Genomic DNA, 25,369 nt, shown 5'->3' with positions numbered 1-25,369 from the left:
TATATATATATATATATATATATATATATATATATATATATATATATATATATATATATATATTAAAGTTAAAGTGCCAATGATTGTCACACACACACTAGGTGTGGTGAAATTTGTCCTCTGCATTTGACCCATCCCCTTGTTCACCCCCTGGGAGGTGAGGGGAGCAGTGAGCAGCAGCAGTGGCCGCGCCCGGGAATCATTTAGGGGATTTAACCCCCAATTCCAACCGTAGATGCTGAGTGCCAAGCAGGGAGGTAATGGGTCCCATTTTTATAGTCTTTGGTATGACTCGGCCGGGGTTTGAACTCACAACCTACCAATCTCAGGGCGGACTTTCTAACCACTAGGCCACTGAGTAGGTATATATATATATATATATATATATATATATATATATATATATATATATATATATATATATATATATATATATATCTCATTATGTAATTATAATTACTACATAATACATTTTTTATCAATATTTTTAAAATATTTTACATTTGAAATTACGCAATTAATTTTTTTTTCTCAGAGTGAATGAACTTATTACATAATCACTTAATACCTATATCTATTTTTATATTATACTTTTATGTAATGATTTATTTGTATATGATTATTTTAAACATTCTTAAACATTTAATGAAATATTAGAAATACAGAACAAATATTTTTCTTCAGTTTAATTCAAATTAATATTATTTATTAATATATAATTGTTTTATAACAACTATTATTATTATATTGATAACTATTATATCATATTTTATAATAAATATCAAAATGCTTATACTGTACATAAAACATTTATACATAAAATATAGTTATAATTTTTATATTTATAATCATTATTAAGTAACAGTTTATTAAAAAATTATTATTCAAATTTTTTGTGGCATTTTGTAATTCTTTAAAATATATATTTTTTAAATCTCATAATAACCTGCGACCACGAACGGGACAAGCGGTAGAAAATTAAAGGATGGATGGATAATCTCATAATAGTTTTTTTTTTTACTTTAGAGGTGAGGGATGCAGCGCTCAGGCCAGAATGGTGTAGCCAGACAGGAAGTGAACAAAAACAAGAGCGCTGGACAGGAAACAAATACAGAAAATACACATGAAAATGTCAGACCTGTCACGACCGCCTTTTAAAAAAAAAAAAATTCTTACAGATGTTTTTGCAGCGTTTTTTTGTTGTAACCATTAAACATTACATGCAATACCATAAATAGCACAGCTAAGCTAACACAAGATGTTTGCCTTTAAAACAACAGCACCTCTGCTGGTCGGAACCTAGTAGTGCGCCTCAATTGCGTGAAGACACAATCAAAGATCCATCATCATTAACTATTAATTAATGCAAATGTCAGCATGAGCACTTCCTCGTATTGTTATCCAGCTCGCGTCAGCTGAGACTGATCGACTGTCTCTCCTTGTCCTTCTCTTGTCTTGTTCCCACAAGGACACAAGTGTCTGCGCCACAGCGGCCGAGTGTTGGACACTAATATTGTGATCGCTCCGTCTCAGGAACAGGCCCACTCAGAGGTGAGGGACGCATATCCTGGATGGAAGGAAAACCTTCCGGAACATGTCTTTCTTTCACCAACAGCCACGTTTCCACCTAAGTGGTACCGTTCAATGGAACATAACTCCTCATCTAGTTCCGAAGTAAATAGTGTGACATCATCGCAGCCATGACCATTTGCTGTCCGTCAATCAAGAGGCTGCCCTCTTTCTGGCTCCGCCCCTTAGGTACTGAATCTTTATAGTTGTTACCCTAACACAGGGGTGTCAAATATACGGATCAGGCCCGCAAACAGGTTTTATCTGGCCTCCGGGTTGAGTTTGCCAAGTATAAGAATGAGCCAACATTTTTGAATGAAAGAAACTGCTGTTCTAAATGTGTCCACTAGGTGTTGCAATAGCAATTCTTTGTAGATGATGCTACTTATGTAAAAAAAAAATAAACCAAACGATGTTAGTGCACCAGTCCAGGAAAATGAGCAAACTACCGTATTTTTCGGAGTATAAGTCGCTCCGGAGTATAAGTCGCACCGACCGAAAATGTATATTAAAGAAGGAAAAAACATATATAAGTCGCACTGGAGTATAAGTCGCATTTTTGGGGGAAATTTATTTGATAAAACCCAACACCAAGAATAGACATTTGAAAGGCAATTTAAAATAAATAAAGAAGAGTGACCAACAGGCTGATTAAGTGTACGTTATATGAGGCATAAATAACCAACTGAGAACGTGCCTGGTATGTTAACGTAACATATTATGGTAAGAGTCATTCAAATAACTATAACATATAGAACATGCTATACGTTTACCAAACAATCTGTCACTCCTAATCGCTAAATCCCATGAAATCTTATAAGTCTAGTCCAGGGTTGTCCAAACTTTTTCCACTGAGGGCCGCACACGGAAAAATTAAAGCATGCGGGTGCCATTTTGATATTTTTCATTTTCAAACCATAACAAAATATATGGATTTTGTTTTTTTTTACCTTTAGGGCTCCCGGGGACCATAAAGGGTCTAAGTCATTAAAATGTAAAAAAAAACAAGTCGAATTATTATATATATATATATATATATTTTTTTTTTAACACTTACAGTAAATCTCTACAGTATATCAACTTCAGGTTGTAATAAAGTTTAAAAACCCAAAAAGGTTTTATGCCTTTTCTGTCAAAGACAACTTTGTTTTTTATAATAAAACTGAAATATGCAGTATTTCCCCCACTGCCCAAAATATTCAGAAAACAATGTTTGATGTGAAGTAATTATAGCCTTAAAAAGATCAACAATGCAGGACACCATTCATTATTATTTCTGAGTAATCACAGTGAAAAGACAAATAAAATCCCATTAAATATATTTGGGACCAAAAAGGTGTCCCATTCATAAAGTGATACATTTTTATTAGTTTTTTTTTACTTTCAACACTTAAGTTACGAGATCAACTTCAGATACATCAGTCGATTTTACGTTTGAACTATTATTTTGTTTGTTTTATGCTCTTTTGTCAAAGAAAACGTTGGTGTTTTTGTATGGCAACCACACAATATTTTCCACATAAAACAATTCAAAGTTAAATATTTGAAATAATTGGAGCCTTGAATAGGTCAATAATTCATTATAACATTGAGTTATTTTTTTTCTCTTTTTTTGAGTAATGGCAAAAAAAGAAAAAGAAAGAAAAAAAACAGCCTGCATGGCAGCTTTGTGTCAACATCGCAACTTTTTCTAGTCAGATTTCACCTCATTCCACTTTTTTAAATGTTTTTTTTAATTCTTGCAATAGCATTTACAGAACGTGTGGCGGGACGGTAAATTATTAGCTGCGGGCCGCAAATGGCCCCCGGGCCGCACTTTGGACACCCCTGGTCTAGTCTCTTACGTGAATGAGCTAAATAATATTATTTGATATTTTACGCTAATGTGTTAATAATTTCACACATAAGTCGCTCCTGAGTATAAGTCGCACCCCCGGCCAAACTATGAAAAAAACTGTAAAATTATAGTCCGAAAAATACGGTACATAAATAACATCCTGTAATTTGATTTTGATATTATTTTTTTAATCTTGATAGATTGAAAATTAACACCAATGAGTTGACTGATGAACATTATCACATCATTTATTCAGAAAGTATAAAAAACGACAAATAAAAATAGAATACTATTAACCGCAACATGCAAGTGTAAAAAAACCCCCAACAACATTATTTTTTGTACATTTTCAGAATGTGCTTGTTATATTTTTAAACAAAGAAAACAATCCGAATGTTACGGCGGGGTTGCAGCTTACTGCGAGGTTTGTTCTCCCAGGATGCAAACGGACGACTCTGGACAGGACTTGCAGGTAGGAACATGATTTAATCGTAAATTAACACTCAAAGAGGTACAAAACAGGAAACAAACCGACGGAAGAAGGTGCCGATCGCACCTGAAGCTAAGGCTACTACTTAGCACAGACTAGAGATCACTAGCAGGGGCTAGGAGACAAGCAAAACTTACGTAACAGTAGTGTGACGCAAACAAAGAAGCCAGACCGACTGACTGGAAAAGGCAGGCTTAAATAATGTCTCTGATTACAAACAGGTGCGCGTCCCAAACACAAGACGCAGGTGAAACTAATACGTAGCCGTGGTAACAAACTCAGAGGTGCATAAACAGGAACTAAAGGAGTCCAAAACTAACAGAAAACACAAGTGACTCGAAAAACTTAAACAGACTATGATCCGGGCAGCGGATCATAACACTGAAGTTGTCTTTATTTTTAAGTTATCGTGCCGTGATTTTACCAGTTGGGAGTAGATTTTTCTCCATGTGGCCCCCGATATAAAATGAGTTTGATACCCCTGCCCTAACAGAAGGTTGTCAAAAAGTAGCACATCGTTGTACTGTTACAGGACTGTTTGGAACATTATTGTAATATTATGTGTTTATTATATATTTAACTATGTCTTTAATCATTTTATGGCGGTTTAAAAGTCATTTTCACTGAGGGCCACATCGCAGTTATGATTTATTTCCATTTCCATGCTGCATTTCACTGCTTTTTATGGTTCTAAGATAGTATGTCTGTGCGTCTTCCCCCCCCCCTCACCTGGTCAGGTGTGCGCTCTGTTGTCCCGTGAATCGTCTCACAAGCTGCTCATCTTGGCCGGTCAGAGCGTGGAGGGCAGCGGCGACCTCGTCTTCCACCGAGGCCTTTTCTCCCCCAAACATCTGACACAAATACTAGCAGAGCAGGTAAACCACAAACATTTGGGATGATACACATTTTTAGATATCGATATTAATCCATTACGATATCAGCGTGTTGTATTGGGGAATGTGAGCAAAAGGTTGGATCTTGTGAAATTACTCAAAGAACAATGGGTATGATAAACACTAACTTTATGACAGATTTATTTTATCCTTTAAATTTGAAGTGGAATAGTAATAATTTATTAAGCTGCGCTCCTGACGCAGTGAGTCGAATGATGCGGACACGTTTGTTACTGGATATTTTCTAATACGCTTCTGCTTTGGAGACTTTGCATGTGTAAGTAATATGCAACTATAATTATTTATGTGGACAAATGTTCTGTTTTAGACTGTAATATTGTTCAAATAAACGCGTGTGACCCCGGGGAACTTTATCAGTATCATGCTTCAAACCCCCGCTTCAAAAATGTTTATAGTTTTAATAAGGATGACAATTTTTTCAAAGTAAATTGATGCACTTTAAATCTTTTCTGTTAGAGACTAAAAAACAATGTTTAATAAAGTTATTCTTTGTTGTAAGTCGATCTATATTTACAATGTTATGCACAGTGTTGGGTTAGTTACTGAAAACCAGTAACTAGTTACAGTTACTAGTTACTTTATTTCAAAAGTAACTCAGTTACTAACTCAGTTACTTACACCAAAACGTAAAGCGTTACTGTGAAAAGTAACTATTTAGTTACTTCTTTTTTTTTTTAAAGCTCCCATTAATGCCCTTTTAGCCTTCATTTCAGTACTGTTATTGCACTGCAGAATAATACAATCTGTTGATCAACTTGACATGCATTTGCATCACTGAACTCTGCTAAGCAATGTGGTCTACATACAACACACAAAGACAAAGATATGTTTCAGGCCAGAACAAATTGACAAAACTATTTTAAATAGCTGCAACATAACATACATAAGTAACAAACAGCATAATAACAACATAGCTGTAAAGCAAGGAAGGCACACACTACATACACAAAGCCTAACCAGGCGTTTTTTTCTCTCAAGGAATTCTGAAATAAAATCATGTCTGAAGCCCAGAACACTCTACACATTTCCCCAGTTTTAGTTTAGAGATAAGGAAATATTGGCCTGGCCCACTAGCATCCCTCTTTATGTTCGTGAACTTTATATTCTATACATTTAGAGTAATGTGATAATCAAACACTCTAGAAGTCTAGAATGAAAGAATATATAAGATAATTGACAGAGTGTGTGTACTGTAATTCATAATAACATTGATTTTGATTCAATATTATGTTTTGAGCAATGACAGTTTGAAAGAAAAATAAACAGCTTTGTTTTATTAGTCAACATTGCCACTTTTTCTAAACTACATTTCACCTTTAAGCTTTTTTATTTCACTTTTGTTATGTTTTTGTTTATTTTAATATTATTTTTAGAATGTGTCGTGGGCCTTTAAAACATTAGCTGTGGGCCACAAATGGCCTCCGGGGCACACTTTTAACACCCCTGCTATAGATAATAAAAAATGAAATCTGATAAATCTATGGATAAAAAGCAGAGCCTGGCGACGCATGCGCGTTTATCATAACTCTCTCGCTCTCTCTGTCTCTGCCCCTCCCTCACCAATGCTGCTGTGCGCACCCCTCCTCTCCCCTCCCTCCCCACACCCAGACACACACACAGAGCGCGCCTCTTCCTTGTGACACAAGAGATTCAGAAGGACGACACTGCAGCGCTCCAATAAAACACACTCAGATCTTCTGTTTCTAGCCGATACTACATAAAAAATAACGTAAAATAACGCAGTAACGCATCATGTAGTAACGGTAACTGAGTTACTGAATATAAAAAATAACGCGTTAGATTACTATTTACCGCCGAAACTAACGGCGTTACAGTAACGCCTTACTTTGTAACGCGTTAGTCCCAACACTGGTTATGCAGAGGCGTACTTATAATAATAATAATAATAATAATACCTGGGATTTATATAGCGCTTTTCTAAGTACCCAAAGTTGCTTTACATGTAGAACCCATCATTCATTCACACCTGGTGGTGGTAAGCTTATAACAATTCATTAGACAAATGATACTCTTTATATTCGCAGTGGAGAGTAGGAGGTGAAATGTTTGCTACTTCCTGGGGGGGCGTAAGAGAAAAATAAATGAGAAGGAATAATATGAGGACACTTATTACTAGCTTTTTGTGCTATTGTGTGCTTAGCTGTTGTGTAGTTTCTAGCTCCTAGTGGTCTATAGGCTACCACGTTTACCTTTTGTCAACGACTTGACTAAAATCGAAGAAAAGACCAACCTTGTTAAGTTAAGTTAAAGTACCAATGATTGTCACACACACACACTAGATGTGGTGAAATTTGTCCTCTGCATTTGACCCATCCCCTTGTTCCACCCCCTGGGAGGTGAGGGGAGCAGTGAGCAGCAGCGGTGGCCGCGCCCGGGAGTCATTTTGGTGATTTAACCCCCAATTCCAACCCTTGATGTTGAGTGCCAAGCAGGGAGGTAATGGGTCCCATTTTTATAGTCTTTGGTATGACTCGGCCGGGGTTTGAACTCACGACATACCGATCTATAGGCTACCACGTTTACCTTTTGTCAATGACTTGACTAAAATCGAAGAAAAGACCAACCTTGTGTGCTTATTGAGCAAAATAAGCACACAAGCAAGTAAACACGCAAGCTGATATCGTTTGATACTTATCTTTTCTGGATATTGGATTGATATCAATATCAAAGCCCTCATTTTGGAGGTTTCGATTCCAGGATGAAGATCACCTGGTCAGCCTGACTTTGTGCTGCCCCAACAACAACCCATCCCACTGGAAGAAGACCCTCCAGCCCGGTCAGGGTCCGGTCCTTCTTCACATCAACCCCCCGGAGGTCCTGCCTGCCATGTCGGCCTTGGTGGAGTTCACCTCCCTCATCTCCGGTACTCTCTACCCGTCTTCCCCGTTCGAGCTCCTGCCTCCCCCGGCCACCGTGGGCTTCCTCAAGCTGTCGCGACCCTGCTGCTACGTGTTCCCCGCCGGGCGCGGCGACTGCGCCTTCTTCGCCGTCAACGGCTTCACGATGCTGCTGGACGGCGGCTCGGACCCGCAGGCGTGCTTCTGGAAGCTGGTCCGCCACCTGGACCGCGTCGACGCCGTCTTGCTGACGCACGTCGGCACGGAGAACCTCACCGGGGTCAACAGCTTCCTGGAGAGGAAGGTAGCAGAGGCGGAGTTGGCCTCCGATGTCAAAGGTGACGTATCCCCCCCCCCCCCTGTTAAAGACTGGTACACATTTTTTTTACCTGTTAAAGATTCTTCATGTGTATGCTGTGCTAAGATGATATCAACACAGCACACAGGCAGACTCGAGTCCTCCAAGCCCAAAATCTAGCGTGAACAAACTTGATCTAAAAGGGGTGGGTGCATCAATCTAAAAATATACAACATCGATACTGTCAGGCTTGGTCAAAAGATAGGACTCAGATGCAGAGTAGGGATTAATTCGGCAGGCTTTTATTTTGAAAGCTTCCTTTCACCTCCAGAGTCAGGCCAATTCAATATAGGCTATAACTAGGGATGTCCGATAATGGCTTTTTTGCCGATATCCGATATTCCGATATTGTCCAACTCTTAATTACCGATACCGATATCAACCGATACGGATATATATAGTCGTGGAATTAACACATTATTATGCCTAATTTTGTTGTGATGCCCCGCTGGATGCATTAAACAATGTAACAAGGTTTTCCAAAATAAATCAACTCAAGTTATGGAAAAAAAGTGCCAACATGGCACTGCCATATTTATTATTGAAGTCACAAAGTGCATTATTTTTTTTATCATGCCTCAAAACAGCAGCTTGGAATTTGGGACATGCTCTCCCTGAAATAATCCTGATACCCACTACAACTATGGGAAACACTATACTTTGACTTTCACAAAGTGCATTTTTTTATTTTTTAAACATGCCTCAAAACAACAGCTACAAAAACAATGAAGGCACACAGCTTCAGTCCAGAGTATACTAGAAACTGGGCTCAATCTGCCCTGTTAACGTATTCGTATGAGTAACAAAAATGTGCAAATAAAAACAAGAAAGGCACAAAAATAAAAAAAAACTGCTTCAGTCTAGACTAGTAGATAACACAGCCGTCCTTTAAAGTGCATGAACATTAATAAAACTGCTTCAGTCTAGACTAGTAGATAACACAGCCATCCTTTAAAGTGCATGAACATTAATAAAACTGCTTCAGTCTAGACTAGTAGATAACACAGCCATCCTTTAAAGTGCATGAACATTAATAAAACTGCTTCAGTCTAGACTAGTAGATAACACAGCCATCCTTTAAAGTGCATGAACATTAATAAAACTGCTTCAGTCTAGACTAGTAGATAACACAGCCATCCTTTAAAGTGCATGAACATGAATAAAACTGCTTCAGTCTAGACTAGTAGATAACACAGCCATCCTTTAAAGTGCATGAACATTAATAAAACTGCTTCAGTCTAGACTAGTAGATAACACAGCCATCCTTTAAAGTGCATGAACATTAATAAAACTGCTTCAGTCTAGACTAGTAGATAACACAGCCATCCTTTAAAGTGCATGAACATTAATAAAACTGCTTCAGTCCAGACCAGTGGTCCCCAACCACCGGGCCGCGGCCCGGTACCAATCGGTCCACGGACCGGTACCGGGCCGCGGCCGCACAAGAAATTTAAAAAAAAAAAATATATATATATATATATATATATATACATATATATATATTTTTTGTTGTTGTTGTTTTTTAAAATTAAATCAACATAAAAAACACAATATATACATTATATATCAATATAAATCAATACAGTCTGCAGGGATACAGTCCGTAAGCACACATGATTGTATTTCTTTATGACAAAAAAAAAAAAAAAACTTGTTTTTTTTTTACTTTACTTAATTTCCGATATTACTTTTTAAAGCATTTATCAGCCGATAATATCGGCGGTTCGATATTATCGGACATCCCTAGCAATAACTAAACTAGTCGGCGAAAAAGGTTCCACAAAAAGGAACAACCGAAAATCACTCCGAAAGGAGGATAACACAAAAACAATAACTAACTATACTTGGCGCCGTATATTCTATGAAATTTATTATTTTAAAAAAAACGCTCCTAAAGGAGGGAGAAACAATGGCTATGTAGTCGCCCTTGTAACATAAAAAAAAATACTACTAAAACAAACAAACATAGAAAGTGGAATAAAAGTTAACATCATTTGCGATTACATGGAGATAAGCCGTTATAAGCTGCTGATATATACTGGTACAAAATATTTTGTAAATGTTCATTGTTTTCAAACGGTGTCTGTAACATGGCAGCAAAACGGCTGATCAAACAAAACAGAAGTCATCGTCATGGACCCACGAGCTACAGAAGCCAGCTCTCCAATCAGCTAAACAGACTCAATAACTCCACGGTGACGTTTTGGTGAATTTACGAAACTAAAAACAATAAAATAAGAATGCCATTGTAAGTTAATAATACTAACACAGACGTTATAAGCGTGTAGCTAATGCTAACGACGCTAGCTTGATTCCATTATTATAGCACGTACAAATATGCATGAAAACACTCCTACGGACATCACACATGGGACGGTTTAGTAAGTATGAATTGTTTTAGTTATATTGTAAAACTTAAAAACATTGCTTGGAGTGATGAGCGAAGAATCTTTTTGAGCAGGAGCGCTATGGACGAATACTTCCGGTTCAAGACATGAAAACAAGAAGTACATTTTCAAACCGCAGCACTTGCAGTGAGTGATTTGGTCCAAAGGATGGCGCCATAGCACAAACAATAACACACTTATTCAGTGTCTCTGTCCGTGTTATATGACAACTATTTGTTGAATGCGAAACATTATTGGCGTTAGCGAAGAAAAACCCATAAATCAGCTGCACTGTTTTATAAGCCGCAGGGTTCAAAGCGTGGGGAAAAAGGGTAGCGGCTTATAGCGTGGAAAATACAGAAATTTAGGCCAAAAAAATGTAGGATATACAACTTACAGGCTTTTTGGTTGCAGAGGGGGAGGGTAAACAAACGTTACCATCGAGTTGCCAACTGACCCTAGGGCAGTGGTCCCCAACCTTTTTGTAGCTTGAAAATTTGTCCCACGGACCGGGGGGGGGTTAATTAATTTTTTATTTTTTTTTCATAAAGAAATACAATCATGTGTGCTTACGGACTGTATCCCTGCAGACTATATTGATATATATTGATATATAATGTATATATTGTTTTTTTATGTTGATTTAATTTTAAAAAACAACAAAAAAAAACTTTTTTTTTTTTTCTTTTTCTTGTGCGGCCTGGTACCAATCGGTCCGCAGACCGGTACCGGGTGGTTGGGGACCACTGCCCTAGGACACTCATGATAAAAAAAGAGTTAAATGTGATTAATTGTGTTTTTGTGTTGTGGACCTGAACAGAGGACTCATCCAAGAGGCTCATCTCCCCAGAGCTTGGAGTTGTGTTCTTTAACGCCCCCAGCAGGTTGCAGGTGGAACAGCAGCCTTGTGAGTATCACATTTAACCTGAAAAAATAAAAAAATACAGATCAGTAACATTTGGTACCTCGGGATACCAGTGTCCCAGCCTATGGAGTTTTAAAATTTCGGGTTATGAGCCTCACCGCTGCGAATGTCACAGTGAATTCCGTAAGATCTGACCAAAACGTGCGGTCTTACTCACTAGCATTAGCTCATAGCTAGAGATCGACATAACTTTGGTTTTACTACCATGGGAAGGAAGAAAGTGAGTGTGGAAGACATTTGTTGAAATCATCAAAAACATGACCAAGTGTAGCACAACTCGTCTGCACCATACTGAAGCAGAATGAGTCGATAACGTCAGCCAAGGATGTTAAAACAAAATAAAAACGGCGGACATTTATCCATGTAAATATGGAGAAGCTGCTGATGGTGTGTTTGACAGAGAAGCAGCTGGAAGGATATAGCGCAGAAGATCACTCTTCAAGGTAAATGGTGTACATTATTATTACATTACTTCATAAACTACTGTAGTTGTCAGTAGCATATTCTTTTGTATAGTTTTTCATACAATATCTCGTATCTAAAAGATAAAAAAAAAAAAAAAGGCATGTAACATGTTAAAATTGTCCTGTTTTGGGGGCAAGCTACAGTTGAATAGATTTCAATTAATTTCAATTAATGATGCTGTTTTTCCTAATTAAACTCGTACCCCGAGGTACCACTGTATTAGTAACGTTACAACTGTATGTAATACGAATAACTATTCCCGTACAGTAAAAAGCATTACATTTTTTTTATAACATTACAACTTCATTCTTGCAATTTTACTTAATTTCCGCTTTTATACGATACATGGGGCCTGATTTACTAAGATCCAAATACCACGTGCTAAAGAGCGTGTGCAATCTATGAAATGGGCGTGTTGCGTGCGATCTACTAACATGTCGTGCACAATTCAATGGGAGTGCTTATTTAAATGAGGTTTTTGCGTGCACCGCGCCGCTTTCACCATTGAAGTTTGCACGTGTTTAAGCACACGCAAACCTTTAGTAAATCATGCCTGTACTATATAGACACACAGCTTTTTACTGTCTTTATTTATTCCTCACCCAGTAATACATTGATAAGAAAACCATAAAAAAATGTTTTAATTGTTTATTCCCCTCATTTATAAATGTTTTTCAAGGGTTTTGTCAAAGAAATAAGACTTTATTCTTATAAATGTAACAACATTTTCCTTGTAATAGTAATGTGGCTTTAGGTTGTGATAATATTTTCATGATTAGATGATTGTTCCAGCCATAATATTACTATTGTATTCTTGTAAAATGGCGTAATATATAATTTTTCCCCCTGATATTATAATTAGGGACCGAATGTCCCTTTGGGACAGAGGACTCTATTGTAATTGTAAGGTTTTATTTTTCTTTCTTTATTATTATACCGCCGCGTCTTTGAGCTGTAATTTGACCCCCTTAACATGCTTCAAAACTCACCATATTTGACACACACATCAGGACTGGCAAAAATTGTGATCCAATAAAAAAACCTAGCCCCAAAACTCAAAATTGCGCTCTAGCGCCCCTTAGGAAGAAAACACAGACAAAACTGCCTGTAACTCCCACTAGGAATGTCGGAGAGACATGAAACAAAAAACTCTATATAGGTCTCACTTAGACCTAGATTTCATACACTGACATCCTTCAGCAATAATCAACAGGAAGTTTGCAATTCCCCCTTCAAAACAAAAGTTTTGTAAAAACAGTCACTTTTGCCTCCTTGAGCTATAATTTGACCCCCTTAACATGCTTCAAAACTCACCATATTTGACACACACATCAGGACTGGCGAAAATTGCGATCTAATCAAAAAACCTAGCTCTAAAACTCAAAATTGCGCTCTAGCGCCCCCTAGGAAGAAAACACAGACAAAACTGCCTGTAACTCCCACTAGGAATGTCGGAGAGACATGAAACAAAAACCTCTATGTAGGTCTTACTTAGACCTAGATTTTATACACTGACATCCTTCAGCAATAATCAACAGGAAGTTTGCAATTCCCCCTTCAAAACAAAAGTTTTGTAAAAACAGTCACTTTTGCCTCTTTGAGCTATAATTTGACCCCCTTAACATGCTTCAAAACTCACCAAACTGGACACACACATCAGGACTGGCAAAATTGCGATCTAATAAAAAACCCAACCCCAAAACTCAAAATTGCGCTCTAGCACCCCCTAGGAAGAAAACACAGACAAAACTGCTCCTTGGAAGAATACACACACAAAACTGCCTGTAACTTCGAGTAGGAATGTCGTAGAGACATGAAACAAAAACCTCTATGTAGGTCTCACTTAGACCTACATTTCATATATTGACAACCCCCAGCAAAAATCAACAGGAAGTTTGCAATTCCCCCTTCAAAACAAAAGTTTTGTAAAAACCGGTCACCTTTTTTCAAACATTATCTCCTCTGAGTGCGTTTGTCGTGTCGGCTTCAAACTAGCACAGGAGAGAGATAGAACCCTTCTGATTAAAAGTTGATGAAAGAGGTTTAATTACTGCTCCGGTTTGGATTTTACGTGCCGTCAAAGTCGGTCCCGTCCAACGCTGCTTGCAGCTTTAATTTTGTTTAAACCTTATTCACCTGTGTAAAATTAAGCTATATTTTTTGTGTAATGTTATGATTAAATCTACTTTAGAAAAATAATAGAAGTCATACTGTATAGATGTACACGTTTTAACTTTTTCTCGTAATATTATGATTTTGTTTTTGTAATAAGTTTGACATGAATATACGATTTTACCCCTGTAATTTACAATAGTATCCCCATAAAATAAATACAATATTAACCAATTATATACATTTTTAAAAATGTATGTAGCATAAACTTTTTTTCACCTATATCAAACGCTTATTTAAAGGATTAAGAATAAGCCTTTATTCTTGTAAATTTACCAACTTTTCCACGTCATCTCAATATATATATATATATTAGGGCTGCAACTAACGATTAATTTGATAATCGATTAATCTGTCGATTATTACTTCGATTAATCGATCAATAATCGGATAAAGGAGACAAACTACATTTCTATCCTTTCCAGTATTTTATTGGGAAAAAAACAGCATACTGGCACCATACTTATTTTGATTATTGTTTCTCAGCTGTTTGTACATGTTGCAGTTTATAAATAAAGGTTTATAAAAAAATAATTAAAATTGCCTCTGCGCATGCGCATAGCATAGATCCAACGAATCGATGACTAAATTAATCGCCAACTATTTTTATAATCGATTTTAATTGATTAGTTGTTGCAGCCCTAATATATATATAGCTGAGATAGGCTCCACATATACATATATGTATGTGGAGCCTATCTCAGCTATGTGTATATATATATATATATATATATATATATATATATATATATATATATATATATATATATATATATATATATATATATATATATATATATATATATATATATATATATATATATATATATATTTAAGATAATCTCCTAAATGAAAACTATTTTCTGAATGAATAGAACTCATACATTTGCATGCAGGTTTTACTTATGAGTATGACATCATAGTGTCATTGTATGTCTCATCAGGTGTGGACAATCTACTGAAGAGCACAGACCAGGCAGCGCTCACAGCACACCTGTTGAAAAAGTTAGATATCCGACCTCAGCCCATGTTTCGACCTCAAGCGGTCCCCCCCGAGCCAATAACCCTGTTCCAAAAGATGGGAGTGGGACAGCTGGACTTATACATCCTCAGCCCCTCTAAAAACAGCCAGGAGTACCAGACGTTCATGCAACAGTGGCCTGACTTTGAGTCACCTGGAACCCAATCCCAAGCACTCCCCCTCAACGCCCTAGTCTCAGTGTCCGCCTTGCTCGTGTGGCACCCAGCGTGCCCCCAGGAAAAGGTGGTCCGAGTGCTGTTCCCGGGTGTCACTCCGCAGACTAAACTGCTGCAGGGTCTTGAAAAGCTGAAAACTCTGGCCTTCCTCCAGAAACCCACAGTAACCACCGGCGACCTGGAGAGGTTGGCGGATGCGGGGAAGTCCAAAAGGGCTGAGAGTCAGGACAGCGTCCGCTCGCAAGGGAAGGAGGTTACCCCCAAACGTGGAAAAGACGCAAAGGCGAAATTCGTCAATGAAGACGTTGATAAAGCCAAAAAGCAAAAAGCAACAGAGAAAAATGGTTCCAAGAAAGCTAGTGGAAAAGATGCGAAGAAGGAAGGAAGAACAAGCAGTCGGGAAGAGAATGGCATGGTGAGAAATGGCGCAGGGAAGAAGGAGACAATCATCTCAAAACCAAAGAATGACAACAAGCTCAAAAAGGAAGCAAGGAATGACTCTAAAGCAGGGTCCAAGAAGACTAAGAAGCTACCCAGCAAGAACGTAGATGTCAAGACCGAATCCAAACCAGACAATGATGTAGCGCTAGAGTTCTCAAAGCCAGAGGACACCTGCGCTCACCAAGGACCTGACAAGACTCGCCGTGTCTCAAAAACATCAAGCCCCGAGGACATGACTGCTGATTTTCTGCGCCTTCAGGAGGAAACGGAAAAAGAGGGGGCAGACTCGGCAGATAAAGACAATCAGACTAATGGCAGCCCAAGAAATGAGAAACAACTTGAATGTTTGGCTGACAAGAGGGCTGAAAGACCGGTGCAAGACTTGGACCAGTTAGGACTCGGGAAGAAACCGACAAAGATTGTAGGATTCCCATGCCCGTTGAGGGAGACGCCGAAGGACGAGGGAGACATTAATTTAGACCTGACCCCCACTGAGTACACCCTCCTGGACGGAGCTTTGAAGACCACCCCTCCATCACGATCGTCGCCTGAGAACCAGGTGCCCATCAGCCCAGATGAGAAGACTGTTGAGAATGCTTCCCCTGGTTCAAGACCCAACAGTGCGGGCCACACTCCTTATTGTCTGTCCCCTGATGATGTGTGGTGCAACAGAGACACTCTTAGCAGACTACAAGCCCAGCTTGAACCAACTGAAGTCACCCAGCCTAAGAACCAGCCCAGCAATGTTGCAGAACCAACCCCCAGAGAGAAACACTTGAGTTTTCTCTCTCTGGGTCCGCTAAAAGACATAGCCTCCGACCCGTCCCCGTCTGTAGCCAACACCACCACCACCACCTCCACCCACTCTATGCCCGCAGAAGTCAGCTCGCCTCAGTCCACAGAAGTGGACGAGTCGCTGTCCATGTCCTTGGAACAAGGGCCATCCACGGGTAGTCAGAGAGAGGCGGACGACGGCGTTCATCACCCTCACCCCAACGGAGGACACTTATTTGGGGTGTCTCTACCCATGAAGAAGCCCTTGAGGTCTTTGGGTTCAGAAATGGGGCGTCCTCCGGCTCCTAGCACCCTTCACTTTGAGGTTTCTGCAGTTCACGATGTGGACCTTTGTCTGGTATCCCCTTGCGAGTTCAAGCATTCTAAAGCGCCCGACTCCAGCTCAGGTGTCAGCGAAGCCTCCAGAGGCGCATTTGGACCCCAAAATCATAGCAGCACCACGGGCAAAGACACGTCACCCAGCGAAACAAACGCCCCCGTCTGCATGGAAGACTGCCCGTCCACCACAGCCGACGGGGTCCTGGACTCCGACGAAGACGAGTCGTGCGGCGGACCGCCACAGCTCCGCAGCAGTCAGGCTCTGCCCCATGACCCACTTCCTGCCCGGCTCAGGGATAGCCCCCCCTTGCCTCCTCATCCTGACACCACCATGCCTGTTCCACTGTCCGACTCTGGTGCTCACGGAAAGAAAGTCAAGTCAAGCGCAGCGCGGGGAAAAACAGCAGCTGGGGTGAGTTTGGAATAAGTCGAAAATAATGCAATGAATAACAAAATATTGCTGGAATATTCATTTTTAATAAGGGCCATAGATTATTACTAAATCAAATGATTTAAGCGTAAGCCAGACCTGGGCAAATTAAGGCCCGGGGGCCACATGCGGCCCGTTAAGCTTTTCAATCTGGCCCGCCGGACATTCCCAAATCATTTTTTTTTATCTTTAAGATGGAAAGTGTAGCTGCCATTATGATGTGCAGTGATGTTTTCTAATGACCGTAAGTCTTGAACTATACAAAGTATTTCTATGGTTGGAATCTGCGCCTATGCATGATATTTTAGGGACTAGTGTTATCCTGATACCAATATTATTTCGATACTTTTCGGTACTTTTCTAAATAAAGGGGACCAGAAAAAATGGCATTATTGGCTTTATTTTAACAAAAAATCTTAGGGTGCGGCGGACCGGTACTTTTCAGAGGCGGTATGGTACCGAATATGATTCATTAGTATCGCTGTACTATACTAATACCCGTATACCGTACAACCCTACTAGTTACTATGGTAATCTACGTCACAGCAGGTCAGACGAGGCACCAAGCAGTGTGGGTGTGGCTTGATTGTAAAATATGTCGATTGAGAGGGGGTGTGACGTTTATAGGTTCTCAATATTCAGGGTTTTATCGTTCATAGAAAACATTTAAAATTCCATTCCGTTTTTAAGGCGGTCCGTCATAACATTTTTAGCATTCAATCAGACTTTATTGTGAGGTTTTGTATTAGTTTTCCTAAAAAATAGATATACCGTCCCCCAGACACATTTTTATTCTCTAAATTTGGCCCCCCGAGTCAAAATAATTGCCCAGGCCTGACGTAAGCGGACTCCCAGGTAAAAATGGCCGCTGTTTAGCAATAATGCAGCAGGCCGGGTAAAAATGACATTATTTTTTGGTTAACGTGGGACCTAATTTTTTCATTATAGCAAAAACATTGTTTGGAACACCCATCCATGCATTTTCTACCGCTTGTCCCTCTCTGGGTTGACAATCGAGCGTACTTTTAGAAATACATTTTTTCAAATCAGAAGATTGCACATATTGACCTCTATCACACTGCATTAAATAACGAGGCTCTGGATTCCACATTTTTTGTATTTTTATAGGGACATAAATCGGTAAGACATTATTCTGGTGAAATCAAAAAATGGACTCCAAAAAATGGCGACCGTTTATGTTGTAGGCGAACTTCCGGTAAAAAATGGCTGCAATTTCCGATGTTACTTGTCAGGAGTTTCAACTGGAACTGGATATTGATCCAATACTAAGTAGCTACAGGAGTAGTATGGGTCATACCAATGATGATACTGATACTTCAACTTTTCAACATTATAGAATGATAACATTTTTGGTCACACCTATAATCACACACAGGATGGTGGTGTAACAACATCAATTGAATATTTAAATTATTTCCTACTATTGGTTCTGGTTTAAATCCTTTGGTTTTTTCCTGTATCGAGAGACTTATTTCCTGAGTTTGTAAACAATAAAAAAAACGACAAGTTTTTTTGATAGTAGAAAACTTTGATCCAACCACAGCGGTATCGACCTGAGACTATACTACTTGGTATCGTTACTGTCGATGTTTGTATCAATCTGACAACCGTTGTTTTCTTCAAGAGCTGTATCTTGCGGTTAGCATTCACCCTACAGTGTGTAGTGTAGCATGATTCGATGTTAACGATACTGGTAAGAAACGTTGCTTATTTGCCGCCATGTAGGCGAAGATAAGCTGACTTTGAAGTGGATTTGCACTGTGGAGGCACGTTAGCAAGAATGCTACATTGCCTGGAGGATGTGTTTGTTTACTTGTCGCTGTCAAATTTAAAGGTACACAGCTAGAATGCATTATCACGATACAGCAATAATATTAAAAGCTTTATCGTCGGCCAGATTTATATCATTATGTCGTCAATTGTTTATATTGGGTAACCCTTACTATTTGTGCTGTTTTATATTTTCACTTCATTTTATTTTGATATAAAAATCCCACTAAATTAGTGTAAGAGTTGGCTCAGTGATAGGGTATTTAAAAACCTACTTTATTGATTTAGGAAAATCATGCAATTAAATCAGGAAGAACAATAAATTATTAATTGATTAATAATGATCTATTTTTAAACAATATTTATTCATCAAAATGTATTTTAATGAAATGTTTACCACCTTGTTCATTACTTATATACATAAATGTTTAACTAATACATAATAATAATTAACTGTGTATTTAACTCTACCTGACTTTCCTTTTTTACAGCAGCAAACTGATTTATGGCGCCCCCTGCTGGTAGCTGCCATGAACTGAATAATATTATTTCTTCAGATCCTCATTGATCCAACCTGTTGTTATCGTTATGTTATGATGTTGTCGTTTAGCCATAAATAAATATTTTAAAGTGAACTCCTGTTTGTTTTAGGTGATCGAGAGCTCCCAAAGAGCGAGCTCAGGGAAAAGCAAGACAGGAAGTGGCGTCCTGAGGGTCAAAAACGATAACGTCGCATCATCCCGCACGTCGTCCTCCGCCAGCCGCCAACCACCAACGAAATCCTCAGCCAATCCAGGTACGATTGATCCCGTACTGTGTGTATTGTATTTATTCTACTTTGTTTATGGACTCTTTTGTTCCAGATCATGTTCCAGATCCAAAGTCTACCTCCGCTGAGGATGCAAGTGTCTTTGTGGACCTTGCCTACGTTCCGTCGGGAGCTTCGTGCCCGACGGTCAGCGTGGATTTCTTCAAGAGTGTACGCTCGTCCTGTTACATCATCAGCGGCGACTGTCCTGAGAGGGAGGAGCTTATGAGGCGGACGCTGGACGCGCTGCTCGATGGCAAGTCTTGCTGGCCCGATGCCATGCAGGTGAGCACACACACATCGTGGTCTTTGTCGCATGTTGCTTGCCAGAATTTGTTCCTCTTTGCCCCAAAATTGAATTATTATTATTATGTTGATCCCCTGGCAACTTGCAGCAGCGGGCTATATTATATTTATTAATTTTTCAAATCAATTAAATAAAATATTATTTTATTTTTTGCTCTGTTTTGGTTATAAATTATTCAAAGTATTATCAATAAATACATTCTATATATTTTTCAATCAAATTAATTTAAAAAATAATTACAACGAAACTATTGCTATCTTTTGAGTATAAAATAATTAAAGTATCATAAAACAAAATACTCAATTTCAAAACAATATATAATCAATTAGATTTTATTATTTTTTATTACAGCCGAACCACTACTCTGTATTGCGTATACAATATTAGATATACATTGTTTTAATTAGATTTATGTGTTAGTTATTAAGCATGCAAAAGATTTACAATAAATAAATAATAGATTCATTTTATTCATTAACGCAATTCAAATTAATATGTTTTATTACAACTAAACATTTGCTTTGCTTGAGTATCAAATATACAAAACAATAAGACCAAATAAATACTTGTTTTTTTTAAATCAAGTAAATTAAATGATTATTCTTTTACAACTAAATCACTGCTCTGTTTTGAGTATTAAATATAAAAATATCACAGATAAAATAATGACTGGATTTAAAAAAAAAAAAAGTTTATCAATTTGATTTAATTATTTTTAGTACAAATGAAACAACTCTGTAACGCAAATAAAATATATTAAATTATGTATTTTATTTTATCGAACACTGTAATGCTTTTTATGTTTGGGGTATTAAGCATGCAAAACATTTAAAATAAATTTATAAACATTTAATAAAATGCGTTATTTTAATTTATTACAAATGAACAGCTACTCTAGTTTGAGTACCAGATATATCAAAATAACATATCAATATATTTAAACAAATGTGTATATATATATATATATATATATATATATATATATATATATATATATATATATATATATATATATATATATATATATATATATATATATATATATATATGTGGTCAAAAGTTTACCTACACTCGTAAAGAACATAATGTCATGGCTGTCTTGAGTTTCCAATAATTTCTACAACTCCTTATTTTTTTGTGATAGAGTGATTGGAGCACACACTTGTTGGTCACAAAAAACATTCATGAAGTTTGCTTCTTTTATGAATTTATTGTGGGTCTACTGAAAATGTGAGCAAATCTGCTGGGTCAAAAGTATACATACAGCAATGTTAATATTTGCTTACATGTCCCTTGGCAAGTTTCACTGCAATAAGGCGCTTTTGGTAGCCATCCACAAGCTTCTGCTTGAATTTTTGACCACTCCTCTTGGCAAAATTGGTGCAGTTCAGCTTAATTTGTTGGTTTTCTGACATGGACTTGTTTCTTAAGCATTGTCCACACGTTTAAGTCAGGACTTGGGAAGGCCATTCTAAAACCTTCATTCTAGCCTGATTTAGCCATTCCTTTACCACTTTTGACGTGTGTTTGGGGTCATTGTCCTGTTGGAACACCCAACTGCGCCCAAGACCCCAAACTCCGGGCTGTTGATTTTAGGTTGTCCTGAAGAATCCTCCTTTTTCGTTGTCCTACTTACTCTCTGTAAAGCAGCAGTTCCAATGGCAGCAAAACAGGCCCAGAGCAACCTTCTGGAGGAAAAGTTCTGTGGTCAGATGAAACAAAAATGTAGCTGTTTGGCCACAAGACCCAGCAATATGTTTGGAGGAGAAAAGGTGAGGCCTTTAATCCCAGGAGCACCAAGCCTACCGTCAAGCATGGTGGTGGTAGTATTATGCTCTGGGCCTGTTTTGCTGCCAACGGAACTGGTGCTTTACAGAGAGTAAATGGGACAATGAAAAAGGAGGATTACCTCCAAATTCTTCAGGACAACCTGAAATCATCAGCCCGGAGTTTGGGGTCTTAGGCGCAGTTGGGTGTTCCAACAGGACAATGACCCCAAATATATATACACACACACACACACACATATATATATACATACTAGGACTGGGCGATATGCCCGAAAACTATATCACAATATAAGTTTTTTATATTGATCGATAGCAATAATTATTGATACTTTTTATGACTTATTTAAGCCTGACAATAAATACAGTAAAACCATTTTCAACTTACCAAGGGTGTTATTAATCAGTGGAGAAAGTGTCTGGTAGCCAGGTAGGATGAGCGCGGCTAAGGTAATAAAGTAATTCAAGTAGATTTGAAGGTAGTTGCAGATTTGAAACACTAGATGGCAGTAGTGTATAAGCTACTGAACACTCCACAGACGAGTTTGAGAAGCTACTCATTTAACACATTGGAAGTGTCAGGATGAATATCAAATATGCAAAATTCTGTACATATGTCAGGTTTTTAAAAGTGTATTTTCTATCATGTAAATTTAAATAATCATTTATTTATTTTTTAAAATTTTTTTACTACTGCATTACAATTGTAGTTGTCTCTAAAGGGACATGGGGGATTTTTTTTTTTTTTATAAATGAGAATTTTTTATTTTTTTTTAAACATGTCTAAAAATAAAAAAATAAAATTTAAAATTTAAAAATTCTAACATTTTTTTTTATTTATAACTTTATAAAAACTTTCTCGTGCGCACAAGATAGTTTCTCGTGCGCACGAGATACATGTCTAAAAAAATAAATAAATAAATTCCCCCATGTCCCTTTATGGGCTCCGTACAATTGTACTATACAATGTTTTAAATTATACACGGGAACTATAAAATATAATTCCATATTATAAAATAAAATGATTCTAAATAAATATATATTAATACAAAAATCTTTGTTGTTTTAATCATCTTTTCTGCCAGTTGGACAGATATTTGGGTTCCATTCCATTAATCATTTATTTGTTTTGACCATCATTTGACTTTTCATATGCATTCTTTGAAATAATATTGCTAAGAATGATTGTTAGATATATTTATCAATGAAGATACACATCACCTGTCTTTTGGCTTCATCCGCCAGGTGACGCTCATCCCCACGTTCGAGTCCGCCTCCATGCAGGACTGGTACCAGCAGACCCTGGAGAAGCAGAAAGAGCTGGGCATTGTGGTCCTGGGCTCCAACAGCACCGTGGCCATGCAGGATGAGACCTTCCCGGCCTGCAAGATTGAGTTCTGAATTGTGAGGAAAATGACGTTTAGTCTCTTGAATGACATTTTTCATGTTTCGTACTCGTGATTGACTCACCTACAAAAACGCCTTGATTTGCTTCAGTCCCAAAGCGCTCTTTTACTGACCACGCATGATCTTCTGGTCCTGTGACCCTGTCCTTAACCCGCGCACATACACACACAGATAAACACACACAAAGAGAAGGCTTGTGGTCGAGCACATTCAGAATAGTGAGCATCCACGTGGTTTTAGCACCATAAAAAAAACACTTCAATGCGTAATTGTGTAAAAAATATGTTATGCTTTGTGCATTTAAATCCACAGTATATGGAATAATCACATGGTCACTGTATAGTTGAATCTATGTTGTATGCACCTGCTTTGACAAGTTGTTCCAAACATTGTTATCATCCCTTTTTCTTTTAAAGGAGAACATTAACCGTTTAAATGAATCCCAATTAATGCTGGGAATATGTGGACATTCACAAGAATGATTAGATTACATTTAATGATGTAGATTAGTCTATACAACAGCTAGCTTGTTTTTATTATATTCACTTTAGTTCAGTGGGGAAAAAAACTATTTTAATCACTATTTTCTTAAATTACAATTTAATTATTATGGTTGTGAAAATCATTAAATTGAATATAAAATAAGAATAATATATCTTTTTTTTTTTAATTGTCAAAATGTTAAACTAAAAATTGCCTGGTTGATATTATTGGTTAAAAATAATCCGAAAGACCCACCTCCTTTTCTTTTTTCTTTTTTTTTTTTACTCCCAAGTGTCCATTTTAAAATGACATTTAATTTTTTTTTTTTAAATCTAAATGTTTATCTAAAACTTGTCTTGCCATGACAAATATAATACTATTGGTTAAAAATAATCCCAAATACCCACCTTGTTTTTTTCTTTACTCCAAAGTGTCCATTTTTTTAATAAAACGTTTTTATTTTTTTTAAAAAAGGTCTAAATGTTTATCTAAAAATTGTCTGGTCATGACAAATATAATATTAATAGTTAGAAATAATCCCAAATATCTACTTTTTTATTTTCTTCCAAGTGTCCATTATTTAATTTTTGATCATTATTATTATTTCAAAATTATTAAATTAAATGTAAAATAAAAACATTTGAAATATAGCACTTGTTATTAAAAACAATAATGGTTAGACATAATCCCATATACCCACTTTATGAAATAAAAAAATCCCAAGTGTCCATTATTTTATTACAATTTATTGTTTAACATTATTATTTTAAAATTGGTAAATTGAATATAAAACTAAAACATTTGAAATAAAGCACTTTAATAAAAACTAAGTCAAAATGTTTTATTTTAAATTGTTTGATCATGACAAATATAATATTAATAGTTAGAAATAATCCCTACTACCTACTTTTTTATTTTCTTCTAAGTGTCCATTATTTATTTTTTTATCATTATGATTATTTCAAAATGTTTAAATTAAATATAAAATAAAACAATTTGAAATATAGCACTTTTAATTAAAAACAAAGTCAAAATGTTTAATTTGACAAATATAATAATGGTTAGAAATAATCCCAAATACCTACTTTAAAAAATAAAAAAGAATCCAAGTGTCCATTATTTTATTGCAAATTATTGTTTACCAGTATTATTTTAAAATTATTAAATTGAATATAAAATAAAAACATTTGAAATGAAGCACTTTATTAAAAAAACAACAAGTCAAAATGTTTGATTTGAAATTGTCTAGTTATGACAAATATAATAATAATAGTTAGAAATAATCCCAAATACCTACTTTTTAAAATTTTCTTCCAAGTGTCCATTATTTAATTTTTATCATTATTATTATTATTTCAAAATTATTAAATTATGTATAAAATAAAAACGTTTGAAATATAGCACTTTTAATTAAAAACAGTCAAAATGTTTAATTTGAAATGATCTGGTCAGGACAAATATAGAAATAATCCCAAATACCCATTTTAAAAAATGTGTCCATTTTATTTTTTACAATTTATTGTTTACCAGTATTATTTCAAAAATATTAAATTGAATAGAAAATAAAATTTTTTGAAATAAAGCACTTTAATAAAAATCAAGTCAAAATGTTTGATTTAAATTGTCTGGT

The 25,369-nt window shown here is 36.8% G+C and overlaps 2 protein-coding genes across 2 annotated transcripts in view; one reads left to right on the top strand and one right to left on the bottom strand.

Moving 5' to 3' along the window:
* yju2 (YJU2 splicing factor homolog) overlaps nucleotides 1-5,942 on the bottom strand; it is a 36,358-nt gene extending 30,416 nt beyond the window's left edge. Inside the window, exon 1 of the mRNA XM_062041306.1 lies at nucleotides 4,626-5,942. The gene's annotated coding sequence lies outside the window, so the exon portion shown is untranslated. The remainder of the gene's footprint in view (nucleotides 1-4,625) is intronic.
* Nucleotides 1-24,953, top strand: part of LOC133646185 (microtubule-associated protein 1S-like) — a 30,650-nt gene extending 5,697 nt beyond the window's left edge. Inside the window, exons 3-10 of the mRNA XM_062041304.1 lie at nucleotides 1,469-1,551; nucleotides 4,634-4,771; nucleotides 7,529-8,006; nucleotides 11,234-11,320; nucleotides 14,920-17,138; nucleotides 19,599-19,743; nucleotides 19,811-20,040; nucleotides 23,095-24,953. Of these exons, the coding sequence (XP_061897288.1) occupies nucleotides 1,469-1,551; nucleotides 4,634-4,771; nucleotides 7,529-8,006; nucleotides 11,234-11,320; nucleotides 14,920-17,138; nucleotides 19,599-19,743; nucleotides 19,811-20,040; nucleotides 23,095-23,250 (3,536 nt within the window). The 3' untranslated portion in view covers nucleotides 23,251-24,953. The remainder of the gene's footprint in view (nucleotides 1-1,468; nucleotides 1,552-4,633; nucleotides 4,772-7,528; nucleotides 8,007-11,233; nucleotides 11,321-14,919; nucleotides 17,139-19,598; nucleotides 19,744-19,810; nucleotides 20,041-23,094) is intronic.
* Nucleotides 24,954-25,369: the final 416 nt, after the last annotated feature.

The sequence above is a fragment of the Entelurus aequoreus genome, linkage group LG03, assembly GCF_033978785.1.
Source record: "Entelurus aequoreus isolate RoL-2023_Sb linkage group LG03, RoL_Eaeq_v1.1, whole genome shotgun sequence".
NCBI classification, from domain to species: Eukaryota; Metazoa; Chordata; class Actinopteri; order Syngnathiformes; family Syngnathidae; genus Entelurus; species Entelurus aequoreus.
This window is presented reverse-complemented; position numbering and strand designations above follow the sequence as displayed.